This window comes from Rhinatrema bivittatum, chromosome 2, assembly GCF_901001135.1.
Source record: "Rhinatrema bivittatum chromosome 2, aRhiBiv1.1, whole genome shotgun sequence".
In the NCBI taxonomy this organism is placed as follows: Eukaryota; Metazoa; Chordata; class Amphibia; order Gymnophiona; family Rhinatrematidae; genus Rhinatrema; species Rhinatrema bivittatum.
This window is the reverse complement of record NC_042616.1, coordinates 577,417,520-577,441,602: the sequence shown is the minus strand read 5'-3', so window position 1 is coordinate 577,441,602 and position 24,083 is coordinate 577,417,520. Positions and strand designations below refer to the sequence as shown.

The 24,083-nt window shown below is 43.8% G+C and overlaps 1 protein-coding gene across 3 annotated transcripts in view; it reads right to left on the bottom strand.

Annotated features, from left to right (window-relative positions):
• PPP4R1 (protein phosphatase 4 regulatory subunit 1) overlaps positions 1 to 24,083 on the bottom strand; it is a 249,425-nt gene that overhangs the window by 173,627 nt on the left and 51,715 nt on the right. The window contains exons 3-5 of one of the 3 annotated variants that reach the window (XM_029590990.1): positions 13,723 to 13,858; positions 12,421 to 12,527; positions 10,486 to 10,566 (exon numbers count right to left, since the gene is read on the bottom strand). In XM_029590990.1, the coding sequence (XP_029446850.1) occupies positions 10,486 to 10,566; positions 12,421 to 12,527; positions 13,723 to 13,858 (324 nt within the window). The remainder of the gene's footprint in view (positions 1 to 10,485; positions 10,567 to 12,420; positions 12,528 to 13,722; positions 13,859 to 24,083) is intronic. The other 2 variants (XM_029590992.1, XM_029590993.1) reach the window with 2 other exon arrangements.

The following is a 24,083-nucleotide window of genomic DNA, read 5'->3' as shown; positions in this document are numbered from 1 at the left end:
TCTCTAATGATTTTTCTTTTTCAACCTATTCTTTTAGATATAACTAATTAATCTAAGTATCTTGTCCATAAGCACCAACTTGAGGGTTTCCCACAATAAAGTAGGCCAAATGTCATCAAGAGAATGAATCTCAAATTCCCCCATCGAATCTGAAACCGTATTACATAATTCAGCATTGCCTGACATAGGTTTACCCTTCATATCTTTCCCAATTGGAAGAACTAAACAACAAAAATCTTGAGCAGTGATCACAGAGGTGGCTAAAATGAATGTCTGTTGATCCTGCTAAATTGGCCAGATAAGAACAGAGGACAAAGCCTATATGACTATAGGTGTGCCTTTGTGTAGTAAACATCTCTAGAACAATCCAGTTTTGTCCACAATGTAGGTTTGTTCAGTAGTTAGATTATTTTTAGAGACCAACTGATTAAAATCTTCCACATACTTCTCAGAAGCCTCACGATCTGCAGAAAGCTTTTCACCAACAGCTCCAAGGTGATGAATATTATGTGACTCAAACTTAGGAAGCTGATCAGTAGAACAGTCACATTCACTTTTATTCTGCATTTCTGTGTGAAAAATCGTGGTCTTATCAAACAGCATAGACATGGGCACACCCTCACTATGATGCTGGTGGAACTGATCATACAGCACACTGTCCAAATTAGAATTCTAAGGATGCCTATGTTTTTAAATGCTGAAGATTTGACATCTTTCATCAAACACTGAAGTCATCAGAAAGTCCCAAGCAGGCTTCTATCATGTTTCTGCTTGAAGACATTAATCCTGCCAAATGTTCTTCGGCCCATGATACTGTATAAAGAAACCAATTTCCTCTGCTTGGCCAAATCTTTGATGTGACTTGATAGGATCTGTTTAACTGCAGGTTAGGATTAGAGTTCCATTCCCAACCCATGATCAGAGAATGGAAAGAGAAATCTGTATAAACATTTATCATTGTGAAATGAAATGAACACAGAGAACATACTAAAACAATGAAGTACCTTTCAGGGTCAAAATAAGCATTATAAATTACAATGAAAGTAGCTTTATGCATAAGAATACGCATCACTATACTTCATTCATTTCTAAAAGTAGGGGAAAGTTGGTCAACCTACTCTTGTTTCACTTTAAGATATTGCTTATCGATAAGGTCTCTTGCAATATTAAATCTGGGTCCCTTGAATCTTTAGAAAATTAAATATTCTCCTTGTTTGACAGGGGACGAAACAAACTTTACATTTAAGGAAACAAAACTGATCATTGAACTAGCCATAGCCTGAGTGTGCCGAAGCAAAAGAAAAATCATACCAAAAAAGAAAAAAAAAAAAATTAAGATACCAGAACATTTATTACCCCAATAACAGAATCAGCAGACAACAGATTGTAACATTTTAATTTCGACTAGACTACTGTTTTAATAACCTTATGATCAGGATAATAAAAGGAAAATCCAGCTGCTATTGATGTTGGGCCAAAAGAGGTGGAAGCCGGTACAGCTGAAGGTGGCGTTATGTTTGCTGGCTAGTGGGTGCACCTGCAAGCCGGCTCACTCATCTGGTGCTACCAGACCAGACAACACCACGACCTGCCTTGTGGCTAGAATGTTGCCACCATCACCTGCCAAGGCCTTCTCTCTATGCGCGTGTTCCAGCCCATGTAGGCCCCGCGGGGGAAACCTCTCTCCCTAGCGCACCCTGACGACATCACACGGCCAGGGATTTAAACCCCAGCCGCGTAACAGAGCATTACCTCAGCAACGGGTCAACTACAGTAGGTAGAGTTAGATGCTATGTTCCTGCTTTCGACTCTCCAAGCCTGCGTGATCCAGCCTTCCCTGCCCGCCTCATCTCTCCAGTCGTCTGCCCACCTTGTCTCTCCTAGCCCCGCCTTTCCTTGGATGGACTCTCAGATTGACCACAGCCTGGATCTAGAACATTCTTGCCTGCTGCCTTGCCTCTGACCACAGCCTGAACCATGACCATCCCTGTCTGCCACCTGCCTCCGACTCTAGCCATGACTGGGATTTCCCCCATTCTATTCTCCAAGAGACTATCACATAAGTCCTAATGGCCCCCAGAACCCGAGGGTTCAACCTAAAGGGAAAGGGAATGGAAAAAGTGAAGCCTTAGATCAGTCCTGCCAGCTGCTGGGGAGGACCTACAAGGCCTTCCCTGTAGGTTGATTCAACCTCCCCACAACAACAAGGTTCTTCAATCCTGACAGCTGGAAAGGCCATCAGGGGAAATAAAAGCCTTTGTATGGATAATATGGACACTGTGGTGGAACGGGATGCTCTGGTGCCATTGAGAGAGAGACTGTACTGCCATATAGCAGAGTTGCTTACCTTTAACAGGTGTTCTCAGAGGACAGCAGGATGTTAGTCCTCACACATGGGTGACATCATCAGATGGAGCTCAAACACAGAAAACATATGCCAAAGTCCTCTGGCAAAAGAAAGACTTCTGCCCCGATCTCACCAACCTCCTAGATGAGGAGGACGGGTCGGGAATGCTGGCGGAGAGTTGCTAGAGGGTCTCATACTAGTTTCAAAGCTGGGCCACTACATCCTTCACTTTATCTCTGAAGAGATTATCTCTAGTTTATGGCACATCAGCGAGTCTTTCCTGCACCTCTGGTCAGAGATCCAAAGTCTGCAGCCATGCCATTTTGCGGGTGCCAATTCCTGCTGCAGAGATCCTAGATGTCATTTCAAAAACATTGTAGGTCTCGCAATCCTCATGTTTTCCACATTTTAGGCCCTTTTGCACCAGTGACATGAGGGTGTCCTGCTACTGCTGAGGCAACTGCTTGGCCACCTCCTGCACCTGCTTCCAGATGTCCCACATAGGCAGCTATGCAGGCAATAACCATAGCCCCTTGGAACACTTTCCTCCCAAGAGCGCCCCACTGCTCTGTGATCCTTCCTGAGGGGTGCCAAGGAATGGGTCCAAGAACACTTGGCTTTCTTGAGAGAAGATTTGACTACCACTGATTGGTGGGGTAGCTAACGCTTGTCGAATCTGAGAGCCTTCTGGATGAAGTAGAGTGTGTCCGCCTTCTTATTCACAGGAGGCACAGTGAGGGAGTGTTCCCACATTGACAGTCATTCCACAAGGATCTCGAGAATTGGGACTGCCACGATCTCCTTGGGTAACTGCACAAACTGGAGGATATCAATCATTTTGTGTCTGATATCCTCTTCAGTCATCAAATGAAAAGGAATGGCCTTCGCCATCAACCTGTAAAATCCTGCAATGGAGAGATCCTCTATGGGGACTTCCTTCACTCCTCTGGAGGAGATGGATTTGAGAGGAGACAATCAAAAGTGTTGTCTGATGCCACAGATGAGCCATCCCCCCAAGGGTCATAGGTACCCTCATTCCCACTGTCTTCGACTGGGGATTGAGCCATGGGCACTCGGCTTTCACCCAGCAGTGTAGGCACCAATGGAACTGGATGTGGGGCCATAGGCCCTGGTGCCTTTTCTGGTCTGGGGGGAGCTTCCTCCTCCAAGGAACTGGCAATGATAATTGAATCAGCAGTGGGAGGTGGCGGTGCCCTGCAAAGTATCAAGGCCATCCCGGGAACTGACACCAGCTGGATCGGCAACATGCCGATGAGCAAATGCAGAGATTCGAGCAGGGCTTGAGGAGCGCCCCGCATCACCTTCTCGATGGCCAAGTGCACACACAACTCTCTAGCTCCTCTCGAACATCACAAATGTCAAGACACCTGGAACGGAGGAGGAGTGACCAGATCCTATTTGGAACCAAGAGGAGGATCGGGGCTGGCATTGGATCCAATGGAGTCCATGGTGCACCTCCTGCATTGATGGAGGACTGGATCTCCTCATTGTGGGGTTGCTTCAGAGGCATCACAGCTGATGCTGGTGCATCCCCATGCCTGGCACCTTGCATAGACAGGGACCGATGCAGATGCTTCTATGGCTTCCCTTGATACTCCACATGGTCCTTTCTCTGGTGCTTAGATGACAAGGAACAACATCGTCGACCTGGAGGAGCCTGACGATGGCCGGTCCCCAGTGTTCCCTTCCAGTTGATATCATTGACAGAACAGACGGCCTTATCAATGTCAAGGGCTCGGTGTCCATCAGTGCGGCTCAGAGGTCTCTTGACACAGATGCCTCTGATGCCAATGGCTCAGTCTTCTCCAGCTCGAAGAGGCGCTCTATTTTCTCGAACTGGATCTTATGTCCCTTCGGGATCATCTGGGTGCACTTACTGCAACCCCGGTCATCATGTAATGCCCCAAGACAGAGGACACATCTATCATAGGGGTCAATTACAGACATGGTCCTCATGCACTGGGAGCTTCGCTTAAATCCTGAGGTGGACATGTTGTCATGAAATAAAAGGGATGCGATGTTGAAATCATTGGAGGCAACTGCTGATGGCCAGTGGCCACCCAATGCACTGCTGCCCCATGGATATTGAAGCAAAAATAAACTTACTGATAACCATTGAAAACCTTATCTAGGATGGTAAATTGAGAATCAGGGGACCATGTCAACCATGCAAGGCAGCAAAGAAAATTCTCACAAATTGATAACACGTTTATCTGTGTTGCTTCATGGTAAAACTAAATGTTCTAGGATGTTCACAAATACCCCTAAAAATGTCAGATTTGGGGTTTCTCTTTATCCTCATTTCTTTCATCACTGCCTTCCCAAGACACCCAATCTTCCAGTCTCACGAGGTCCTCCTGCAATTTATCACAATCCGCAAGTGGTATAACTACTCTGAATAATTTTGTGTCATCTGCAAATCTGATCATCTCATTCATATCCCTTTCCAGATCATTTATAAATATATTGAAAAGCACCAGTCGAAGTACAGATCCCTGAGGCACTCCACTTTTTACCTTTTTCCACTGAGAAATCATAATTCTAAACTTCAAAAATCCCATTAAAAAAAAATACTTATCTTATTCAATGGCCTTTCCAAACCCATGCCAAAGTTTGCTTACATAAGAACATGCCATACTGGGTCAGACCAAGGGTCCATCAAGCCCAGCATCCTGTTTCCAACAGTGGCCAATCCAGGCCATAAGAACCTGGCAAGTACCCAAAAACTAAGTCTATCCCATGTTACTGTTGCTAGTAATAGCAGTGGTTATTTTCTAAGCCAAGTTAATTAATAGCAGGTAATGGACTTCTCCTCCAAGAACTTATCTAATCATTTTTTAAACAAAGCTATACATCTTCTGGCAACAAATTCCAGTAATTGTGCCTTGAATGAAAAAGAACTTTCTCCGATTAGTTTTAAATGTGCCCCATGCTAACTTCATGGAGTGCCCCCTAGTCCTTTTATTATCCGAAAGAGTAAATAACCTATTCACATTTACCTGTTCTAGACCTCTCATGATTTTAAACACCTCTATCATATCCCCCTCCGCCATCTCTTCTCCAAGCTGAAAAGTCCTAACCTCTTTAGTCTTTCCTCATAGGGGAGCCGTTCCATCCCCTTTATCATTATGGTTGCCCTTCTCTGTACCTTCTCCATTGCAACTATATCTTTTTTGAGATGCGGAGACCAGAACTGTACACAGTATTCAAGCTGCAGTCTCACTATGGAGCGATACAGAGGCATTATGACATTTTCCGTTTTATTCACCATTCCCTAATCCCAACATTCTGTTTGCTTTTTTGACTGCTGCAGCACACTGAACTGATTTTAATGTGTTATCCACTATTGTGCCAAAATCTCTTTCTTGGGTGGTTGCTCCTAATATGGAACCTAACATTGTGTAACTATAGCATGGTTTATTTTTCCCTATATGCATCACCCTGTACTTATCCACAGTAAATTTCATCTGCCATTTGGATGCCCAATTTTCCAGTCTCACGAGGTCTTCCTGCAATTTATCACAATCTGCTTGTGATTTAACTACTCTGAATAATCTTGTATCATCTGCAAATTTGATTACCTCACTCGTCGTATTTCTTTCCAGATCATTTATAAATATATTGAAAATTACGGGTCCCAATATAGATCCATGAGGCACTCCACTGCCCACTCCCTTCCACTGAGAAAATTGTCCATTTAATCCTACTCTCTGTTTCCTGTCTTTTAGCTAGTTTGTAATCCACGAAAGGACATCGCCACCTATCCCATGACTTTTTACTTTTCCTAGAAGCCTCTCATGAGGAACTTTGTCAAAAGCCTTCTGAAAATCCAAATACACTACATCTACCGGTTCACCTTTATCTATGTGTTTATTAACTCCTTCTAAAATCTTTAGAATCCCCATGATCTCTGCTCTAGGGTCTTGTTCCTTTTTAACAGAAATGTTGAAAACCTTACCCATTTTCTCCACAAACCTGGAGTAGATTAAGTCCTTGGGTGGAGATGTGTGATCTGGCAGCCCTGGAGGCAGCTCAGATGGAATGCTCGTGTTACTACTAGAGGACTCCCCAGAGGAATGATGACTTGACCAAAAAGATTGAGGTGACCATGGTGGACTGAGATCTTCAAAAGGTTTGGGGTTCCATTGGTGGAACTTAGTTAGATGTTGATCTTTTATGATTCAATGAGGAAGAGGTTGGAAGTGCAGGAGCACTGGGTATGATTCTTTCTGGTGAAGCTGGATGTATTAAATACCCCAGCAGAAAATTAGGTTCTTCTGGTTCTGGAATGAAGGAAGCAAAGACATTTTTTTTTTTTTTTTTTTTTTTTTACAATATCCATGATTTGCTCATGGCTTGTTGTGATTTTTGAGCTAGAGTAAGTGGTGTTCCATCTTCCTCAAACTAGGATAGGCTCTTGCTCCACTACTGATGGAGGTTTGGAAGTAAGTTGTTTAAATGAACAACGAGGTTCTGGAGATTGCAGACAAAAGTTCTTGAGACAAAAGCTTTGCAGCTGGTACAGATGTGGTGATGGGGGGGGGGAGGGGGTAGGTGAAGTTGGGCTTCTGCCAGTGAAGCACTGTAAGTGGTATAGAGCTATGTTGGTAGTGCTGCTCTTAACATTTCATGAGTGTATCTTTCTTTTGGTTGTACTGCCAGCAATGGCAGATGGTGCTGTTTCTTCCTTGACTTCTTTGAAGAAGCAGATGAGAGAGAATTCGGAGAAGGATATGGGTCTTCATCAGAAGTTGGGTCATGCATAAGAAGAAAAGGCTCTGATGACTTGCATTGATGGTTCTGCTAATGGGATCTGTGTCATCAATTTTTTGTTTGATGTATCTTGTATCAACTGCCTCGATGGCATTTGCATCAAGTGTGTCGAGATAAAAATGTGTTGGTTGCACTGGTATAACTTTTGTTGGGAGTATCGATGGTTTATGCATCAAGAATGTTGATGCAGAATGCATTGAAGGTACCAATGATGCATGCATCGAGTCTTCACGCATCAACTGTGTCAATGCATGGTGTGTCGAATACATCGATGATTGTCACACTGAACGATGTGTTGAAGTGTCATGCGTCGACTTCTTTCTGGGCCACTACTTTGTCAGTGCATTGGACGACATGCATTTTCGGTGCAGGTTTCTTCAAATACTTCGATGTTATCAATGCATCTGCCTCAGTTCATCGATGCTGCTTCAAGGTTTTTTGCTTTTTGGATGGCACTGCCTCTTTGTACATTGATGGAGCTCGATGCTTCAGTTTTGGTGGTGCTTTTCTCGAGTCCAACAACCATGGTCACTGTAGACTGGAAATTTTGTAGTACGACCAGTCTTAAGTCATCCCTACCTGAGGATTCAGCCTTAGAATGGATCATTTTTGAAGGTGATGAGGAATGGTGGCTCTGCGAGGTAGACCTGCTTTCCCTGGAAGCCTTGAGGGAGGCTATCTACGTTGCCCTGGATCTCTGGGAGCAGGGAGACAACTGTCCATAAGCTGCACAATTTGGTTGGCTGCGTTATGGACCTAGGCAGCAATAACATAATTCATGTCCATCTGTTCTGGAGATTAGGCAGCCACAGCGGCAGGTCTTGAATCTGCTGGCTAGTTTTGCCGACATCCTTGAAACCACTTTTTTTTGTAGGAGTAATGAAAAATTACAAACTATTGAGAGTCGCTAAGTTTAGCAAGAAGAGATATTTTCTCTTTTTTTTTTTTTAAACAGAGGAGTCAGTCATGGAGATACTGTAATAACCAACCATGCGATTGCTCAGAAAAAACAGCCTGAAATGACTCTGAGGCAACACCTGGGCGGGAACTTCTGCACATGCTAGGTAGAGCTTAATGTTCTACTAGCTTTGGATTGACAGTTCCATTCAGTGCCATCAGATGACATCACCCACAGATCATATCTAATTCATCCTGCTATCAACGGAAAAAAGGTATACACATGAAAACTATTTAAGGATTTTCTTTTACTGAGTATGTTACACTTCCCCTACTTGGATTGCAAATTTCCAAGTGACGCACAGTCTCATTCCAAAATCATTCTCAAATATCATACGCATAAAAGCAGCACATTTTACTTGAACCATATTCTGCCAGCTTTATTCTGATGTCTGCACATGCAGGTCCAGTGCGATTATAGCGTTCCACATTCAAATAAGCCCAGATTTAGGCCCAGGCAACATAGGCAACTGCTTAGGGTGCCAAATTTTGAAGGCACCAAACACCCAGGTCTAAGAGAAGCCGCCTATCTGGGCTTATTTGAATGTGGAACGCTATAATCGCACTGGACCTGCATGTGCAGACATCAGAATGAAGCTGGCAGAATATGGTTCAAGTAAAATGTGTTGCTTTTATGCGTATGATATTTGAGAATGATTTTGGAATGAGACTGTGCGTCACTTGGAAATTTGCAATCCAAGTAGAGGAAGTGTAACATTTCAAAGAGACACCTCCATGTCACTCTGGCCAAACAACTCTACCCTGCTTTGCAAACTCCAGTGGTGAAATCCCTGCTCTCTGAGCTCCTAGGGGGGAACCCTGATGTCACCCTATGGTCCTGACTATCGGCGCCAAAATCTTAAATCTGACCCTACATTAAAACATTAGATTAAAGCTGGCAAAGGTGGCATATACAGGTAAGAAATCCTGCTCCCTCCTACCAGTGGAAAGGAGGGTTGGAGGATAAGGTTAGCAGATTTGCAGGGAGTGAATCTGGGACACCTGTTTTTTTGTAGTGCTAGTAGTGAGAAGCAGGTGTTTTTGGTTGAGAAGGAGAGAATCTGATGGACTAAACACATAGAAAACTGCATACCTAAAAGCACACTCATGACATTTTACTATAAAGCATATTTGGGCCCAAGCAAAGGCCTCAAGGCTGGTGGGTATGTCTGACATAAAAGAGAATAATCGCATACCAGAAAAAGTAAATTAGCCAACACAATCCAACTATTCACAACATGTAAATTCTATGTGGGAGACCTATGCAAGCCAGAGACTTTGAACCATATCCTGGATATTTTACATCGATGCATTATTAGCATTCCCTATCAAGCAATAAAAGTTTCCAATCTTGGTTGTCTTTTGTTTTTCTGACTCAGCATGTCTTTCTCATTTTCTAATGTTCACCCTGCTCCTTTTTTTGTTCTCTCTCTCTCTCTCTGGTGTCCCCCTCCTTTGTCTCTTTCCTTCATAGTGGATATTGTAATACTTTCTTTTCCCTTGATTCACTCCTTTCTTTGCTCTTCTTCTAGCCTGCTCTCCTTTCACAATTCCTCCTCCTCTTTCTCCTGCTCTCTTTCTCCTCCATTCCTCAGCCTCTTTTCTCTTCCATTAACTCCCAGGGTCCCCTCTTTGTCAACCTTCATCCCTAGCCTTCTCCTTCTGCAGTTCACTCACTCTTTCTCTCCCCATCCACTACCTGAACCTCTCAACCTCTCCCTTCCATCCTGGGTCCTTCTGCCATCATCCCTATTCAGGGTTCTCTCTCCTCCAGTCCCATCTTCACTTCTCTCCTTTTCCCTGTCATATCACAACCCCCAGATGTCTCCCCCTATTCCCTGTCCCCCTCTTACTCTCTATTCCCTAATCATTTTGCCATCTCCCTCTTCCCAACAACCTGTCTCCTCTCTCTATCCTGGGTCCCCTTTCCCTCTACATCACCCTGCCCTTTATCTAAGGTCTTTTCTCCTTTCTCTCTCTTCCTCCCTTATCCCAGGTTCTCTTTTCCTCAATTCCTGGTCCCCTCTCTCTTTCGCCTGTCCCTTCCAGGTTTCTCCCTTTTTCGCCCTCATATCTATGCTTCTCTCTCTTATCCGGTTCCCTATCCAAGGTTTGGGCTCCTCTTCCCATATGCTCCCCATGATCTCTGGTATTCTCCATCCCCTGTGCCTCCCATACAGACAATATGGCCTAGTTTGACCTCCCAATCATATCCACAATCCTGGCCCAGCAGATGCAGTGGCATATAACAACATGTCAGCATCCTGTGGCAATCTCCCCCAAGCAATTACAAACCTCCTCACCTCGTCCAACATTCATTACCTTTTGCACCAACCCCCCACTCCAAGTACTCACCCCCCCTTTCCCTCCCTACAAATCATTCTCACCTGTTCGGAGCTCCAGATGACTCCCTCCTTCCCATCTGCTGTCAGCTGAGTCCCAAGTCCCTAAAGCCTGGGGCAGGGAGTCTGCAAGCAAACAGAGCACAGCAGAGAAGATTCCTCTACTCCAGGCAGCAGGCAGGGGTGATGGGTGGCCAAGAGGGGGAGGTTTGGAGCAGGGAACAGAAGCTCTTCTCTGCCATTCACTGCTGCTGTGAGAATCCCCCTTTTGTATTCTGCAGTGCTACCTGGCTGCTGTGGAACACAAGGGAGGGACTGGAGCAGCAAGCAGGAGATTTGGGGCACTGTCCAAGAGAGTCAAGGGGCATGTGCCTAGGGAGGAGAGTCATGACGGGGCTGCCAGCATTGTGGCATAGAAAGAACTTTCTGACAGCACATCAGTGGGCTGCACCAAACTGATTCAGAAGCACTGCTGTAAACAAACATTGGGCCCTATTTACTAAGACTTTTTCTCCAGAGAAACAAAATGGGAGAAAACCAAGTAAATAAGCCCTATTGACTTTTAATCATTGTAGGAGGCTTATAATTTTCAAAACTGCATCTTTTTTTTTTTTTTTTAAATCAGTTCTTTTCTATATTTGTTTTTAACTTGCTGTTTTGGTAGTGGGACTAGTTTCTGGTATCACTATAGGACTGCAGAAGCATTGAAAGAAACTTCCACAACTATATCACTATACAGTAAAAAGAAAACGATTTTTAAAAAATTGATGTACCGTATTTTTCGCTCCATAAGACGCACCTGACGATAAGACGCACTTAGGATTCAGAGGGGGAAAATTAAAAAAAAAAAAAATTGTGCTAAACCGGCTCTGCGTCTGGGCGTCTTATGGAGCAAATTAGGGGAGTGCATAGTTTTTTTTTTTCTCCCCATTTTGTTTTCGGGTCTGGGGAGGGCCATTTCGGTCCACTCCCCAGATCAGAAAATTTTTCTTTCTGTGGGAACCCCCAAAACCCCCCCCCCCCCATCCCAACCCTTTAAATTAACAACCTCCACCCCCCTGACCCCCCCAAGACCTGCCGAATTAATTTCCTGCAACCCCCCACCCTCCTGACCCCCCCAAGACCTGCCGAATTAATTTCCTGCAACCCCCCACCCTCCTGACCCCCCCAAGACCTGCCAAACGTCCCTGGTGGTCCAGCGGGGGTCCAGGAGCGGTCCGGGAACGATCTCCTGGGCGTGAGCCGTCGGCTGCCAGTAAACAAAATGGCGCCGACGGCCCTATGCCCTCACTATGTCACTGAGACCGACCGCTGCTATTGGTCGGTCTCAGTGACATAGTGAGGGCATAGGGCCGTCGGCGCCATTTTGTTTACTGGCAGCCGACGGCCCTATGCCCTCACTATGTCACTGAGACCGACCAATAGCAGCGATCGGTCTCAGTGACATAGTGAGGGCATAGGGCCGTCGGCTGCCAGTAAACAAAATGGCGCCGACGGCCCTATGCCCTCACTATGTCACTGAGACCGACCAATAGCAGCGATCGGTCTCAGTGACATAGTGAGGGCATAGGGCCGTCGGCGCCATTTTGTTTACTGGCAGCCGACGGCCCACGCCCAGGAGATCGTTCCCGGACCCCCGCTGGACCACCAGGGACGTTTGGCAGGTCTTGGGGGGGTCAGGAGGGTGGGGGGTTGCAGGAAATTAATTTGTCAGGTCTTGGGGGGGGGGGGGTTGTAGGGAATTAAGTCGGCAGGTCTTGGGGGGAGTCGGGGGGGGGGGGGGTGTTTGTTAGGTTTTTTTTTTATATTCGCTCCATAAGACGCACATACATTTTCCCCCCACCTTTGGGGGAAAAAAAGTGCGTCTTATGGAGCGAAAAATACGGTAGTTTCTAAAAATACAACCACTTACAATAAATGATTCTAAAATAACCTTAAACAAAAATAAAAACAAAAATGATGATACTGTAAAACACTAACCCGAATCATCTGCCAATCTGTTGACTCGTTCCAAAACAGCAATACAATCTCTCTCATCATCGCTGACTTCCTTCAGCAGGTCCAGCAGACTTCGGGCCACCATTTGTCTAGTTAAAGATATATTTGTAAGGAAATCAAGAAAACTTGTAATTGTTCATTCTACATACCTAGATACCTAGAAATATCATATGATAAATGAAAAAGTACTTTCATCTGGGCCCATTTCTCCTGTGCAGCAAAATAGCTGCATGTATGTAAACAAATTCATAAAGAGCGTGCATAAGAAGAGAAAATGGCCAACCTAACACCCACAGGCTTATTTTTAAAATGGTATCCAGCCAGCATGACTCAGCTTGCTGTTGCAAAATGGAGAAGCTTATGCTGACATGGACAGCAACTCAAGGTGACAGATGAGAGGCCAAAAAAGTTATATGTAATTCTGCTGAGAGTAAAAAAAAGAAAGAAAAAAAGGATTTGGGGGGAGGAAAATTGAGCACACTTCCCACGAACCTTTTTAAAAACATAAGCCAGTAAAATTATAAAAGAGCTTAGTTAGTGAGCTAACTGGCTCCTTCTAGTATCTGTCACAGTACAACTCAACAAGTACATGTGATTCCAAAACTTCTCAACCAGAGGCTCAGTGCCCAACATATCACCACAGAAGGGTGGGATGTGCAGCAGCCTGTTACCTGTCACCTTTTCCTAACTCTGCGAACTGGAGTTTTGTTTCTCATTTTATTGGTCCATTTTCCAAAAATAAGACAGCTGAAAAAATTAATTCTTGTCATCCTACTTGGTGTAAAATTAAACTAAACTTTCAATTTAAACGGTTCCTTCAAACTTAGGCTATTGCCAGATTAAATCTGATGAAAAAAAATCAGTTATTTTTAATTCAAGGAGATACTAGAAATGTCATCATCGTCATCACTGCATGCACACATTTTTTGCAATGACATCATTGCTGTTGCCTACATGGAGCTGCAGCAATGTCAGAAGTCATTCCTACTATTGCAGTGCTGCTGGAATCAGTTACAAGCAGCACATTTTAAAAAAAATACATAAACAAGGGCTCATTTTTAAAATGGACACCATTTCCAAAAATCACAGCCCCTCTGATGTTAAGCAAGTACGGTGTTCACTTTGCAGTAAAATTTCAAGCCAAGATTGGGCAGCACTCTCCCTTCAATATTTGCTGGAAAGCACACAGTGTAATATTTTGCCAGTAGCTAAATCAAGCTTTGCAAAGCGAGTCTGTGGAGGGAGATGCGGTGAGCATGATAGTAGATTGCTCAGAGCACATACCTGTTGAATATGTTCTCACTTGCAGCGTACTTGTCGAGTCTTCCCAGAGGCGTCAACATTTCATCTTGTGAGACAAAGTCCAGGGCTGAAGGTATAATAATCACATCAGACTCTGAGCTGTAGTCATCCACACCAACTATCAGAAACATCAGAAATACTCCTTATAATCACAGTACTTTGAGGCTAAAGATGATGGTCTGAGGCAAACAGCTCAAGGAAAAAAATCTCCATTACTGCTGGACACACACCAACAAAAACATATCAAAAACAGTTTGCATGAAGTTATGTTCCTCTACAAAGTCTTGTTCTTCAAGAAAAGGAAAAAAATTGTTGCTTAGGTATCAATTTTGGAACAAACTTCAGCACCAGATATACATCACTAACAGAAGTTTGAAAAAAAAAACAAAAAAACAAGCAAACAGCCACATGCTTTCTGAGGATTAAACATTGTCCAGTTTAAATATTTTGATGCTTATTCCTTACAAATAAGATTGTGGGAACAAAGTTCTCCAAAGACAATTCAATGAACATTTTCTCCTACTATTACTTTTCATTTCTACAATGCTATTAGATGTAACATTTGCAAAGTACATAAGCAAATGTTTCAAAACTAGGGTTATGTATCACAGAAGGTACACAGGTTCCCCAATACAAATATTTCTACTTCACACAAAGGAAACATTTATTTGCTTTATCACAAATGACCCGTTTATAAATACATTATTGTATACAAACACATAATTTAAAAATATCCCCCCCATACTCCCCCTCAATCTCATTCACACACACACACCGCGTTCTTAAAACCCACAAATCCGAATGTCCAACACTATAGGATCCTGTTTGTTTCGCCCACCCTAGGCTTCCTCAGGGACTATAGCAAACAATTTTTTCACAATATTTTCTTTAATTGTACTTTTGTACTATTCTCCTATTAGTTTCTTCTCTTGTGGTACTTAACATCCCTCGATGTTTTTCAATCATTAATACCCTTATATAAAGTGGAACATATAGGTAATTACTGGAATTGTATGATTAACTCATATGAGGGGATATTAGATTCAGGTTTGAAAAGTTTATTATTTATATAGAGCCACGTGTGCATTTGAGGCAACGGAAGAAGTGGCAGCTTATGGCGCAGCATCCGGTCGGTGGAACGGGACCGGGTGAGGTTGAGACTTGTTATAGGAAATACTGGGCAGGTAAAATTGTTGAAAGAGAAAACGCGGGTCTGAGTGAAAGGGTAATATAACAACACTATGAATTTTTGGGAGTATTTAAATAGTGTTTTTCTCTTGTAGAATATTTTGGTAAACCTCGTCTTTGAAAGGAGATTTGGAGAAGAAAAATAAAGATTTATCTCGCCATTAAAGTTAAGGGCTTTTGAAGAATGTACAGTAATATGCAACCTTAAGTGTATTAATGACTGAAGAACATCGAGGTATGTTAAGTATCACAAGAGAAGAAACTAATAAGAGAAGTAGTACATAAATACAATTAAAGAAAATATTATGAAAAAATTGTTTGCTATAGTCCCTGAGGAAGCCTAGGGTGGGCGAAACAAATAGGATTCTATAGTGTTGGACATTCGGATCTGTGGGTTTTAAGAACGTAGTGTGAATGGTGTGTGTATGTGAATGAGATTATGAGGGGGAATATGGGAGGGGGGTTATTTTTAAATTATGTGTTTGTATACAATAATGTATTACTAAACGGGTCATTTGTGGTAATCAAAACTAGGGTTGTCAACTGGCTCCAGATTTTCAGGTTGACCTAGTCCTGGTTTTACCCCATTGCATGCTGGGACTTATTCTGATTTCCCTAAGAAAAGCAAGAATATAAGTATCCGCATGCAGGGGAGTAAAACCAGGACTTGATCAACCTGTCTTGAAAATCTGAAGCCAGTTAGCAACCCTATTCAAGCACTTAACATTTTGCTCATGAGTCCTGATGTGGGATTCAGCCACAGCGAAAGGGCCTGCAATAGGGGAAGATACTAATAGAAAAAATTAAACCAAGCTATCTCTTTCTTTTTCCATTAAAAGAATATGATGAGACACTCTCTTTGGACAACTAATCAAAAGCGTAGCTGCCCTTGGGTGTCTTCTTAAGCCATGGGAGAGGTAAAAGATTTTTGTGCTCAGTAGCCCACTATGATAAATTTTAGCTCATGGGGCTTTCAGAGGAAACTCTTCATGTCTTCAAGAAATATTTGAAAGGCAGGATACTTTCCCCTAAAACCCCCCGATATTTGTCCTTTATCAAATCTCCTTTTCTATTAGTATCTTCTACTGTTGCAGACCATTTCTATGTGGCCGAAATATGTATTAGGATAGTGAAAAACCATAAATGTAGATGGTATAGCACTAAGAGTTCATGGATCCTTGTGTGACTTATTCAAAAAAGTGAAAGCAAAATTGCTTACCTGTAATAGGTGTTATCCCAGGACAGCAGGATGTAGTCCTCACATATGGGTGACGTTACTGGATGGAGCCCTATCTCGGAAAATTTTCTGTCAAAGTTTCTAGAAACTTTTGACTGGCATACTGAGCCCACTGAGCATGCCCAGCATGCCATGATCCCTCGAGACACAGGGGTCTCCCTTCAGTCTCGTGTGTAGCAATAAGCGTTAGCAAAAATAAAATAAAACATATCGGACCCAACTCCATGGGGTAGCGGGTGGGTTTCGTGAGGACTACATCCTGCTGTCCTGGGATAACACCTATTACAGGTAAGCAATTTTGCTTTATCCCAGGACAAGCAGGATGATAGTCCTCACATATGGGTGATTAGCAAGCTACAGGCGGAGTCATTCTTGTATTGGACCAACAGCAAACAACTTGTGCAACGGGCACAACAACTGGTGTACTGTTGGAAAAAATGAGGCAGCCTGAAATCACAGCAAAGTGGATGCGGAAGGAATGGGATTATGCTGGAAACAAATTCTTTAAGACAGAGTGTCCCGTAGGCTGAATCTTGTCGTCCTTCCTTGTCCAAACAATAATGAGCTGCAAAGGCGTGAAGAGAACTCCATGTCGCAGCTTTACATATGTCAGCCATTGGCACTGAACGATAGTGTGCTACTGAGGTTGACATTGCTCTTACTGAGTGCACCTTTACTCGTCCCCGGAAGGGAAGGCCTGCTTTGTCATAGCAGAACGCTATACAATCTGCAAACCAGTTAGAGTTTGCTTGCCCACTGCATTACCCGATTTGTTTTTATCAAAAGCAAAAAAAAGAGTTGAGTGGATTTCCTATGGACTGCAGTGCGGTCTACGTAATATGCAAGCTCACGTTTACAGTCTAAGGTGTGCAAAGCCCTCTCACCCTGGTGAGAGTGAGGTCTTGGGAAGAATGTGGGCAAGACTATGGACTGATTCAAGTGGAATTCCGTAACTACCTTGGGAAGGAATTTAGGGTGAGTACGCAGCACCATTTGGTCATGTAAGAACCTTTTATAGGGTGAGTATGTGACAAGTGCTTGTAACTCACTAACCCTTCTAGCAGATGTAATAGCTAGAAGGTTCAAAGGGAGAACGCATGAGTTTTGCTAGTACAACATTAAGGTCCCATTCTGTGACTGGTGGCCGTAACGGGGGTTTAAGGTGAATTAAACCTCTCATAAACCTACTGACAAGGGGTTGAGCTAATATCAGTACATCCCCTATTATATGATGGTAAGCTGAGATAGCATTTAAATGTACCCTTACTGATGTGGTCTGGAGACCAGAGTCTGAAAGGTGCCAGAGGTAGTCTAATAAAGATGATGTGGGGCAGGAAAAAGGGTCAATACTTTTCTGTGCAGACCACGTGGTGAACTGTTTCCACTTAGACCGATAGGTTTTTCGAGTGGAAGGTTTACGTGAAGCTACCAGCACTTGAGACCCTTTAGTTGAAAGATTGAGTGGTTGCAGGATCAAGCTTTCAACATCTAGGCTGTTAGAGATAGGGATTGGAGGTTGGGATGGCGCAACCTGCCCTGATCCTGAGTTACGAGAGTGGGAGCTGTACCCAGGCGAATTGGCTCTCTGATCGAGAGGTCGAGAAGTATGGGAAACCACACTTGCCAAGGCCAATATGGGGCTATGAGTATCATTAACCCCTTGTCCTGTTGTAGCTTTACTAGAATTTTGGTTATTAGCGGTATCGGGGGATACACGTATAGAAGGCCTGAATTCCAGGGGCGAGCAAAGGCGTCCCTGGCGCACTTGCTGGTCCGCTTGTATAGGGAGCAGAATTTGTCCACTTTGCGATTCAGTTCAGATGCAAAAGGTCTATGGTTGGTCGGCCCCAGCGTTGGAATATTCTGGTCATTACCAAAGGATCCAGGGACCACTCATGGGGATGGAACTGACGACAGAGGAATCCTGCTGGATAAGTGGCCCAGAGGAACATGGAATGCATGAGGGTTCAGTCCCAAATCTGTACGGCTTCTTGACAAAGGAGATACGAGCCCGTACCTCCCTGTTTGTTCAGGTACCACATGGCTACTGTGTTGTCTGTCTGTATAAGAACAGTCTTGTGTGAAAGGCAGTCCTTGAACGCATGCAGGGCATAACATATAGCTCGAAGCTCCAGGAAATTGATTTGAAATGTTGCTTCGAGTTTTGTCCAAGTACCTTGAGTTTGGAGATTGCCTATGCGTGCTCCCCAACCTAAGGTGGATGCATCTGCAGTTAAAGTTACTTGCGAAACTGGTTGTTGGAAGGGTAGGCCTGTGCGCAGGTTGTTCTTGTTCGCCTACCAGAGGAGAGATGAACTTAATTGGTGGGTTATTTGAATTGGAGATGACAGTGGTTGAACGGCTTGTATCCACTGTGATCTTAATGTCCATTGGGTTATTCTCATGGCTAATCTGGCCATAGGAGTGACATGAAATGTGGAGACCATGTGGCCGAGCAGAGTTAGAAACTGATGGGCTGTCGCATGTTTCTTTGTGTGCAGAGATTTCAGCCTATTAAAAACATACTCTCAAGCCTCAACTTAGTATTGAATGCCAATAAAACCGAAATGCTCATTGTCTCCCAGGATCCCCTTACAATCTCATCTAGCCTCTCTCCACCAAACTCAAATAGCAAGTTCTCACCTGACGTCAGAGACCTTGGAGCCTGGCTAGACAACCATCTAAACCTAAAAAAGTTCGTAAACACTACCACAAAGGACTGCTTTTACAAACTGCAAGTCCTCAAAAAACTTAAACCCCTCCTTTACTTCTCCGACTTCAGGCTAGTACTTCAATCCATCATACTATCTAAGCTCGACTATTGCAACTCCCTTCTGCTAGGTCTACCAATCAACACCATCAAACCATTACAGATGGTACAGAACTCCGCTGCTAGAATCCTCACAAGTTCTAACAAAAAAGACCATATCACCCCTATCCTTCGTAACTTACATTGGCTTCCTATCAAACACAGGATACTCTATAAGATACTCACAATCGTCCACAAAGCAACATACAAACTGGCTCCTATCATGCTAAGCTCTCAACTTCAACCGCATACATCTTCCAGACCAATTAGAAGCGCATACAAAGGAACACTGCATGTCCCACAAATAAAATCAGCATTGAGCAAACGAGCACTATCTTCAGCAGGCCCCCACCAGTGGAACGCGCTCCCCCCAGATCTAAGACTAGAACCCAGTCATCAAGAGTTCAAAAAAAGACTGAAGACCTGGCTTTTCCAACAAGCCTTCCCAGACTCTCAATACCACTTAGACGGGAGGACTTCCTAAATATTAGGTATCCTCAAATTATGGACACCTCACCAAGTCCTACTATCAGGACTCTGCAACTGTTCAATCAATCTTTGAGTCCAAAAGTTCATCATATTCATATTTTTATTGTATTTATATTGTAGCTTTAACATGTCATTATTTCGACGTTAAATAGTTAAATTGTATATATTATATTATATTTTTCTATTACTATGTTAAATTGTCACCCGGTTATATTGTTCCATCTGTTCTATGGTTCTATGTAAAGCCCCTCTCTCTGTTGGGCAGTTCATCGTTTTATGTAAACCGGAGTGATTTGTAATTCTCACAAGAACTTCGGTATATAAAAATTAAAAATAAATAAATAAATAAATTTCGCTAATGAGGAGAGTGCCTCTGCACGGTTGTTTGGGAGGAAGGCTCTTGATATCACGGTGTTCAACTCTGATCCGATGAATTGCAGTAGGCGAGATGGTATGAGGTGGGATTTCTGGTAGTTGATTAGGAATCCTAACGAGTGGAGCAGATTGATTGTGAGCCTGAGAGAGGTGAGAGCTCCTTGCTTTGATTGGCTTCTGATGAGCCAGTCATCCAGGTAAGGAAAAATGTGCACACATTTTGTGCAAATGAGCCATTGCTACCACTAGGCACTTTGTAAATACTCGGGGTGCAGAGGCAAGACTGAATGGCAGAACCTGGTATTGAAAATGTTGATGACCCACCAGGAAACGCAGAAACTTGCAATGAGGAGGGAATATTGGAATGTGAGCGTAAGCGTCTTGCAGATGCAGAGAACAGAGCCAGTCTCCTGCTTGAAGAAGGGGAAGCATGGTGCCTAAGAATACCATTCTGAATCTTTCTTTCCATAGAAATTTGTTGAGAGTTTGGAAGTCTAAGATGGGATGTAGGCCTCCTGTTTTCTTTGGAATGAGGAAATAACGGGAGTAGAATCCTCTGCCCTGCTGAGGTTGGGGAACTGGTTCCACGGCCCTGGCTCTCAGAAGGGTGGATAATTCTGTGTTTAGGAGAATGATATGATCCTTGTGTATCCAAAGAGACTTTGGTCGAGAGTCTTTTGGTACTGTGAGAAAATCCAGTTGGTAACAGTGTGTTACAATGGATAGAACCCATTGATCTGTTGTAATGTTTGACCAATTGGGTTAAAGAAAGAGACCTGACCTCCCACTGGTAGATTTGGGATTGGGTTGGTGGAGTGGCTGCTGTCCTCTGGCGGGTTCTCAAAATCCTGATGCAGGGCCTGTCTGAGGCAGAGGTTGAGGCCTAGGTGCCCTTGGTTGTCTAGGCTGACTTCTCTGTGCTGGTCTAGATGCCCTACCACGGGGTGCTGGTGGATAATACCTCCGTGGTCAGTAATAGGGTTTTCTGGTGTCTTCGTACTGTTCTACGTGCAGAAGACGATGGTTCTGTTGGAACAGCAGATAGCTGGCGCAAAGTCTCAGAGTGTTCTTTTAATTGTGCCACCGCATCCTGAACCTTGCCTCCAAAAAGGTTGTCACCAGCACAAGGTAAATCTGCTAGTTTTTCCTGAACCTCAGGCCTGAGGTCAGAGGCCTTTAGCCAGGCCCACCTATGTGCACTGATTCCAGTTGAAGCCATCCTGGACGAGGTTTCAAAACTATCATAGGCTGCACGGACTTCGTGTTTGCCTGCTTCTAGGCCCTTGTGTATGATGTCATTTACTGAGTCTTGATATTGTTGAAGTAAAGTCTCAGATAGTTGTTGCATCTGTTTCCAGAGATTGCGTTGATACTGAGTCATATATAGTTGATATGACACTATCCTGGAAACAAGTATTGAGCCTTGAAAGACCTTCCTGCCCAGAGTGTCTAAGAACTTTTGTTCTTTGCCAGGAAGTGTTGATGAGTGGGGATGTATCCTCTTTGACTTCTTCTGGGCGGATTCTACCACCACAGATTGGTGTGGGAGTTGGGCCTTTTGGTAACCTGGAATATGCTGAACTAAGTAGGTGGCGTCCATCCTCTTGTTCACAGGTGGGATTGAACATGGGTGCTCCCACAGTCTGTGCTGCAGGTCAACCAGGACTTCATGGACTGGAATTGCTAAAACCTCCTTAGGAGGATCCACAAACTGCAGAACATCCAGAGTCTTCTTCCTGGTGTCTTCTGTCACTAGTTGAAAAGGAATGGTATCAGCCATCTCCTTTACAAAATTTGAAAAGGAGAAGTCCTCTGGAAGTGATTTCCTCCTTTCTTCAGGTGGGGATGGCTCAGACACTACATCTTCTGATGAGGAATCCATGTCCCCCTCCTCCCAGGTGTCTGATGAAGGGCGTCGTGGGGGAGTAGAGTGAGGTATGAACAAAGGCATTGATGGCACCGATGGTTTTTGCAGTGGCATCGATGGAGGAGAAAAAGGCATCGATGGAGACACCGGAATTCTCGGCCGAGAAATCTCAGATGGCCCTGGAATGGGTTCAGGCATGGGAGAAACCCCGGAGGCATCATCTTTACTCATGGTGATTGGTATTTGTGGTGCCGTTGGTTGTATCAGGAGAGCACTGATGAGGGCATCAAGCTTCGTAAGAATTGGTGCAAAGACTGAAAGGTCCGGCATCAGCTTCGGCATTGGCTCGGATGGCATCGATGGTTGAAGGTCTCGGAGAGCGTCTTTAACTGCCTGGCGGATAAAACCATCCAGTTCCTCCCATATAACTGGTGAGGTCAGAGCAGCTATAGGGGGTGGCAGAGAAGGCGGAACCGGCACTTCCACAGGTCCCTGTGGTGGCTCGGTACCCGGCACAGTTACCGGTGGGGAACGCCTTGGAGTGAGAGGCATCGAGGGCATCGATGGCTCTTCCACTCGAGACTTTTCGGCGACAGTTCCTTCGGCATCGCATGTAGACGTCCGTCAATGACGACGGCGATGCTTTTCCCGATGTTCAGTGCTTTTCTTCTCAAGCACAGATGTAGATTTTACCGATGATCGGGATGGAGTTGGTGATAATTGGTCACCGGAGCTGTCAGGGTGATGCTTTCAAACGACTAATGTTTTAGCCGTTCCAGCCGGAGATGACTGAGTCGATGTCAACATCGATGGTATTAATTGAACATGGAAGAGATGTTCCATCTTCTCCTGACAGGCTCGCCTGCCTTTGGCCGTCAATTCGGCACATTGTGGGCAGGAGGAGACATTATGAGATTCACCCAAGCACAGCACACACTCAACATGCGGGTCGGTGATAGACATGGTGCGAGGGCAGTTCGGGCACTGCACTACCTGCTGGAATATAAAAATGGCACCAGCCAGGCCTGTAGCTAGCAATATTTTGTTATACAGAAGTACATGCACTGCTATGGTGCCTTCCAGAAAACCATGCAAAAACAGACATTTGGAGCCCATATGGTATTAGGCATGTTGCGTTGGGTGTGGGTTTCTCCCTCAGAAAGAGAGTAAAACAAAATACAAATATATAGTAAAGCTCCTATAACAAAACAGTACTAACTGACAGCGCTCAAACAGTAACAACCCTACACTATGAAAAGGCAACACTACCAATACTACACAAGTCCCTAAAACACAAATACATCTCTTTATTAGGAAAACAGAACAAGCTAAAAGAATACCTCACCTAAGCCATACATGCAGAACAAGACACAGCCTCACCAAATACAAAATAAAAAGACCATAAAGTATAAATAGAAATGTGCAGACAAAAAGTAAAAACCACAACAAACCAGACTCTGTATGCAGTGTAACAATGGAAAAACAGAAATACTACCATTCCTCATAAAACAAACAATAAAGTTAAGAAAATAAAGCCATCATAATAGTAAAACAATACTAATAAAAATAATATTTCCCATTAGCTGATTAATATAATAAAATTCAATAATTAAGAAATTGTATAAAAATTTAAAACTTATCCAAATAGCAATTAAATATGTCAAAATAGACATGTCCAAAACCCAATAATTTAGACTTATAAGAATGGAAAAATTTGCCACTTTGCATACCGGTGAGCTTTAGATTTCCAGACACTCTGAGCTTGTTGTGAATTAGTTTGTATGGGAGGTTACACAAACTTTCCCCACTCCTTCTCATACACAGATGCAGGCAAGCTGGCTCCCTCCCTCTCTCTCACACACACAAAACATACACACAAACAGCAAGCTCAAGCTTCCTCTCTCTCTCACACACACACACACAAGCAAGCAGGCACCCCCTCTCTCATACACACGCAAGCAGGCAGGCTTCCTCTTTCTCACAGGCATGATTGTCTGGAGGTGAACAAATCTGATGATCTTAAGGAAGCCAAACAAGTGGAAAAGGCAATGGCAAAAACCAGAAAGATACTTGGATGCATAGGGAGAGGAATGGTCAGCAGAAAAAAGGTTGTGATATTACTCCTATGTAAGTCCCTGGTGAGACTTCATTTGGAATAATGTGTACAATTCTCTAGATAGCACCTTCAAAAGGATGTAAACCGGATGGAGTCGGTCCAGAGGGTGGCTGCTAAAATGATCAGTGATCTTCGTTATAAAGCATATAGGGACAGACTTAAAAATATAAACATGTATAACCTAGAGAAAAGGTGGGATAGGGAAGATTATGATTGAGACATTTAAATACCTCAAAGGTATCAATGCACAGAAAGGAATGGA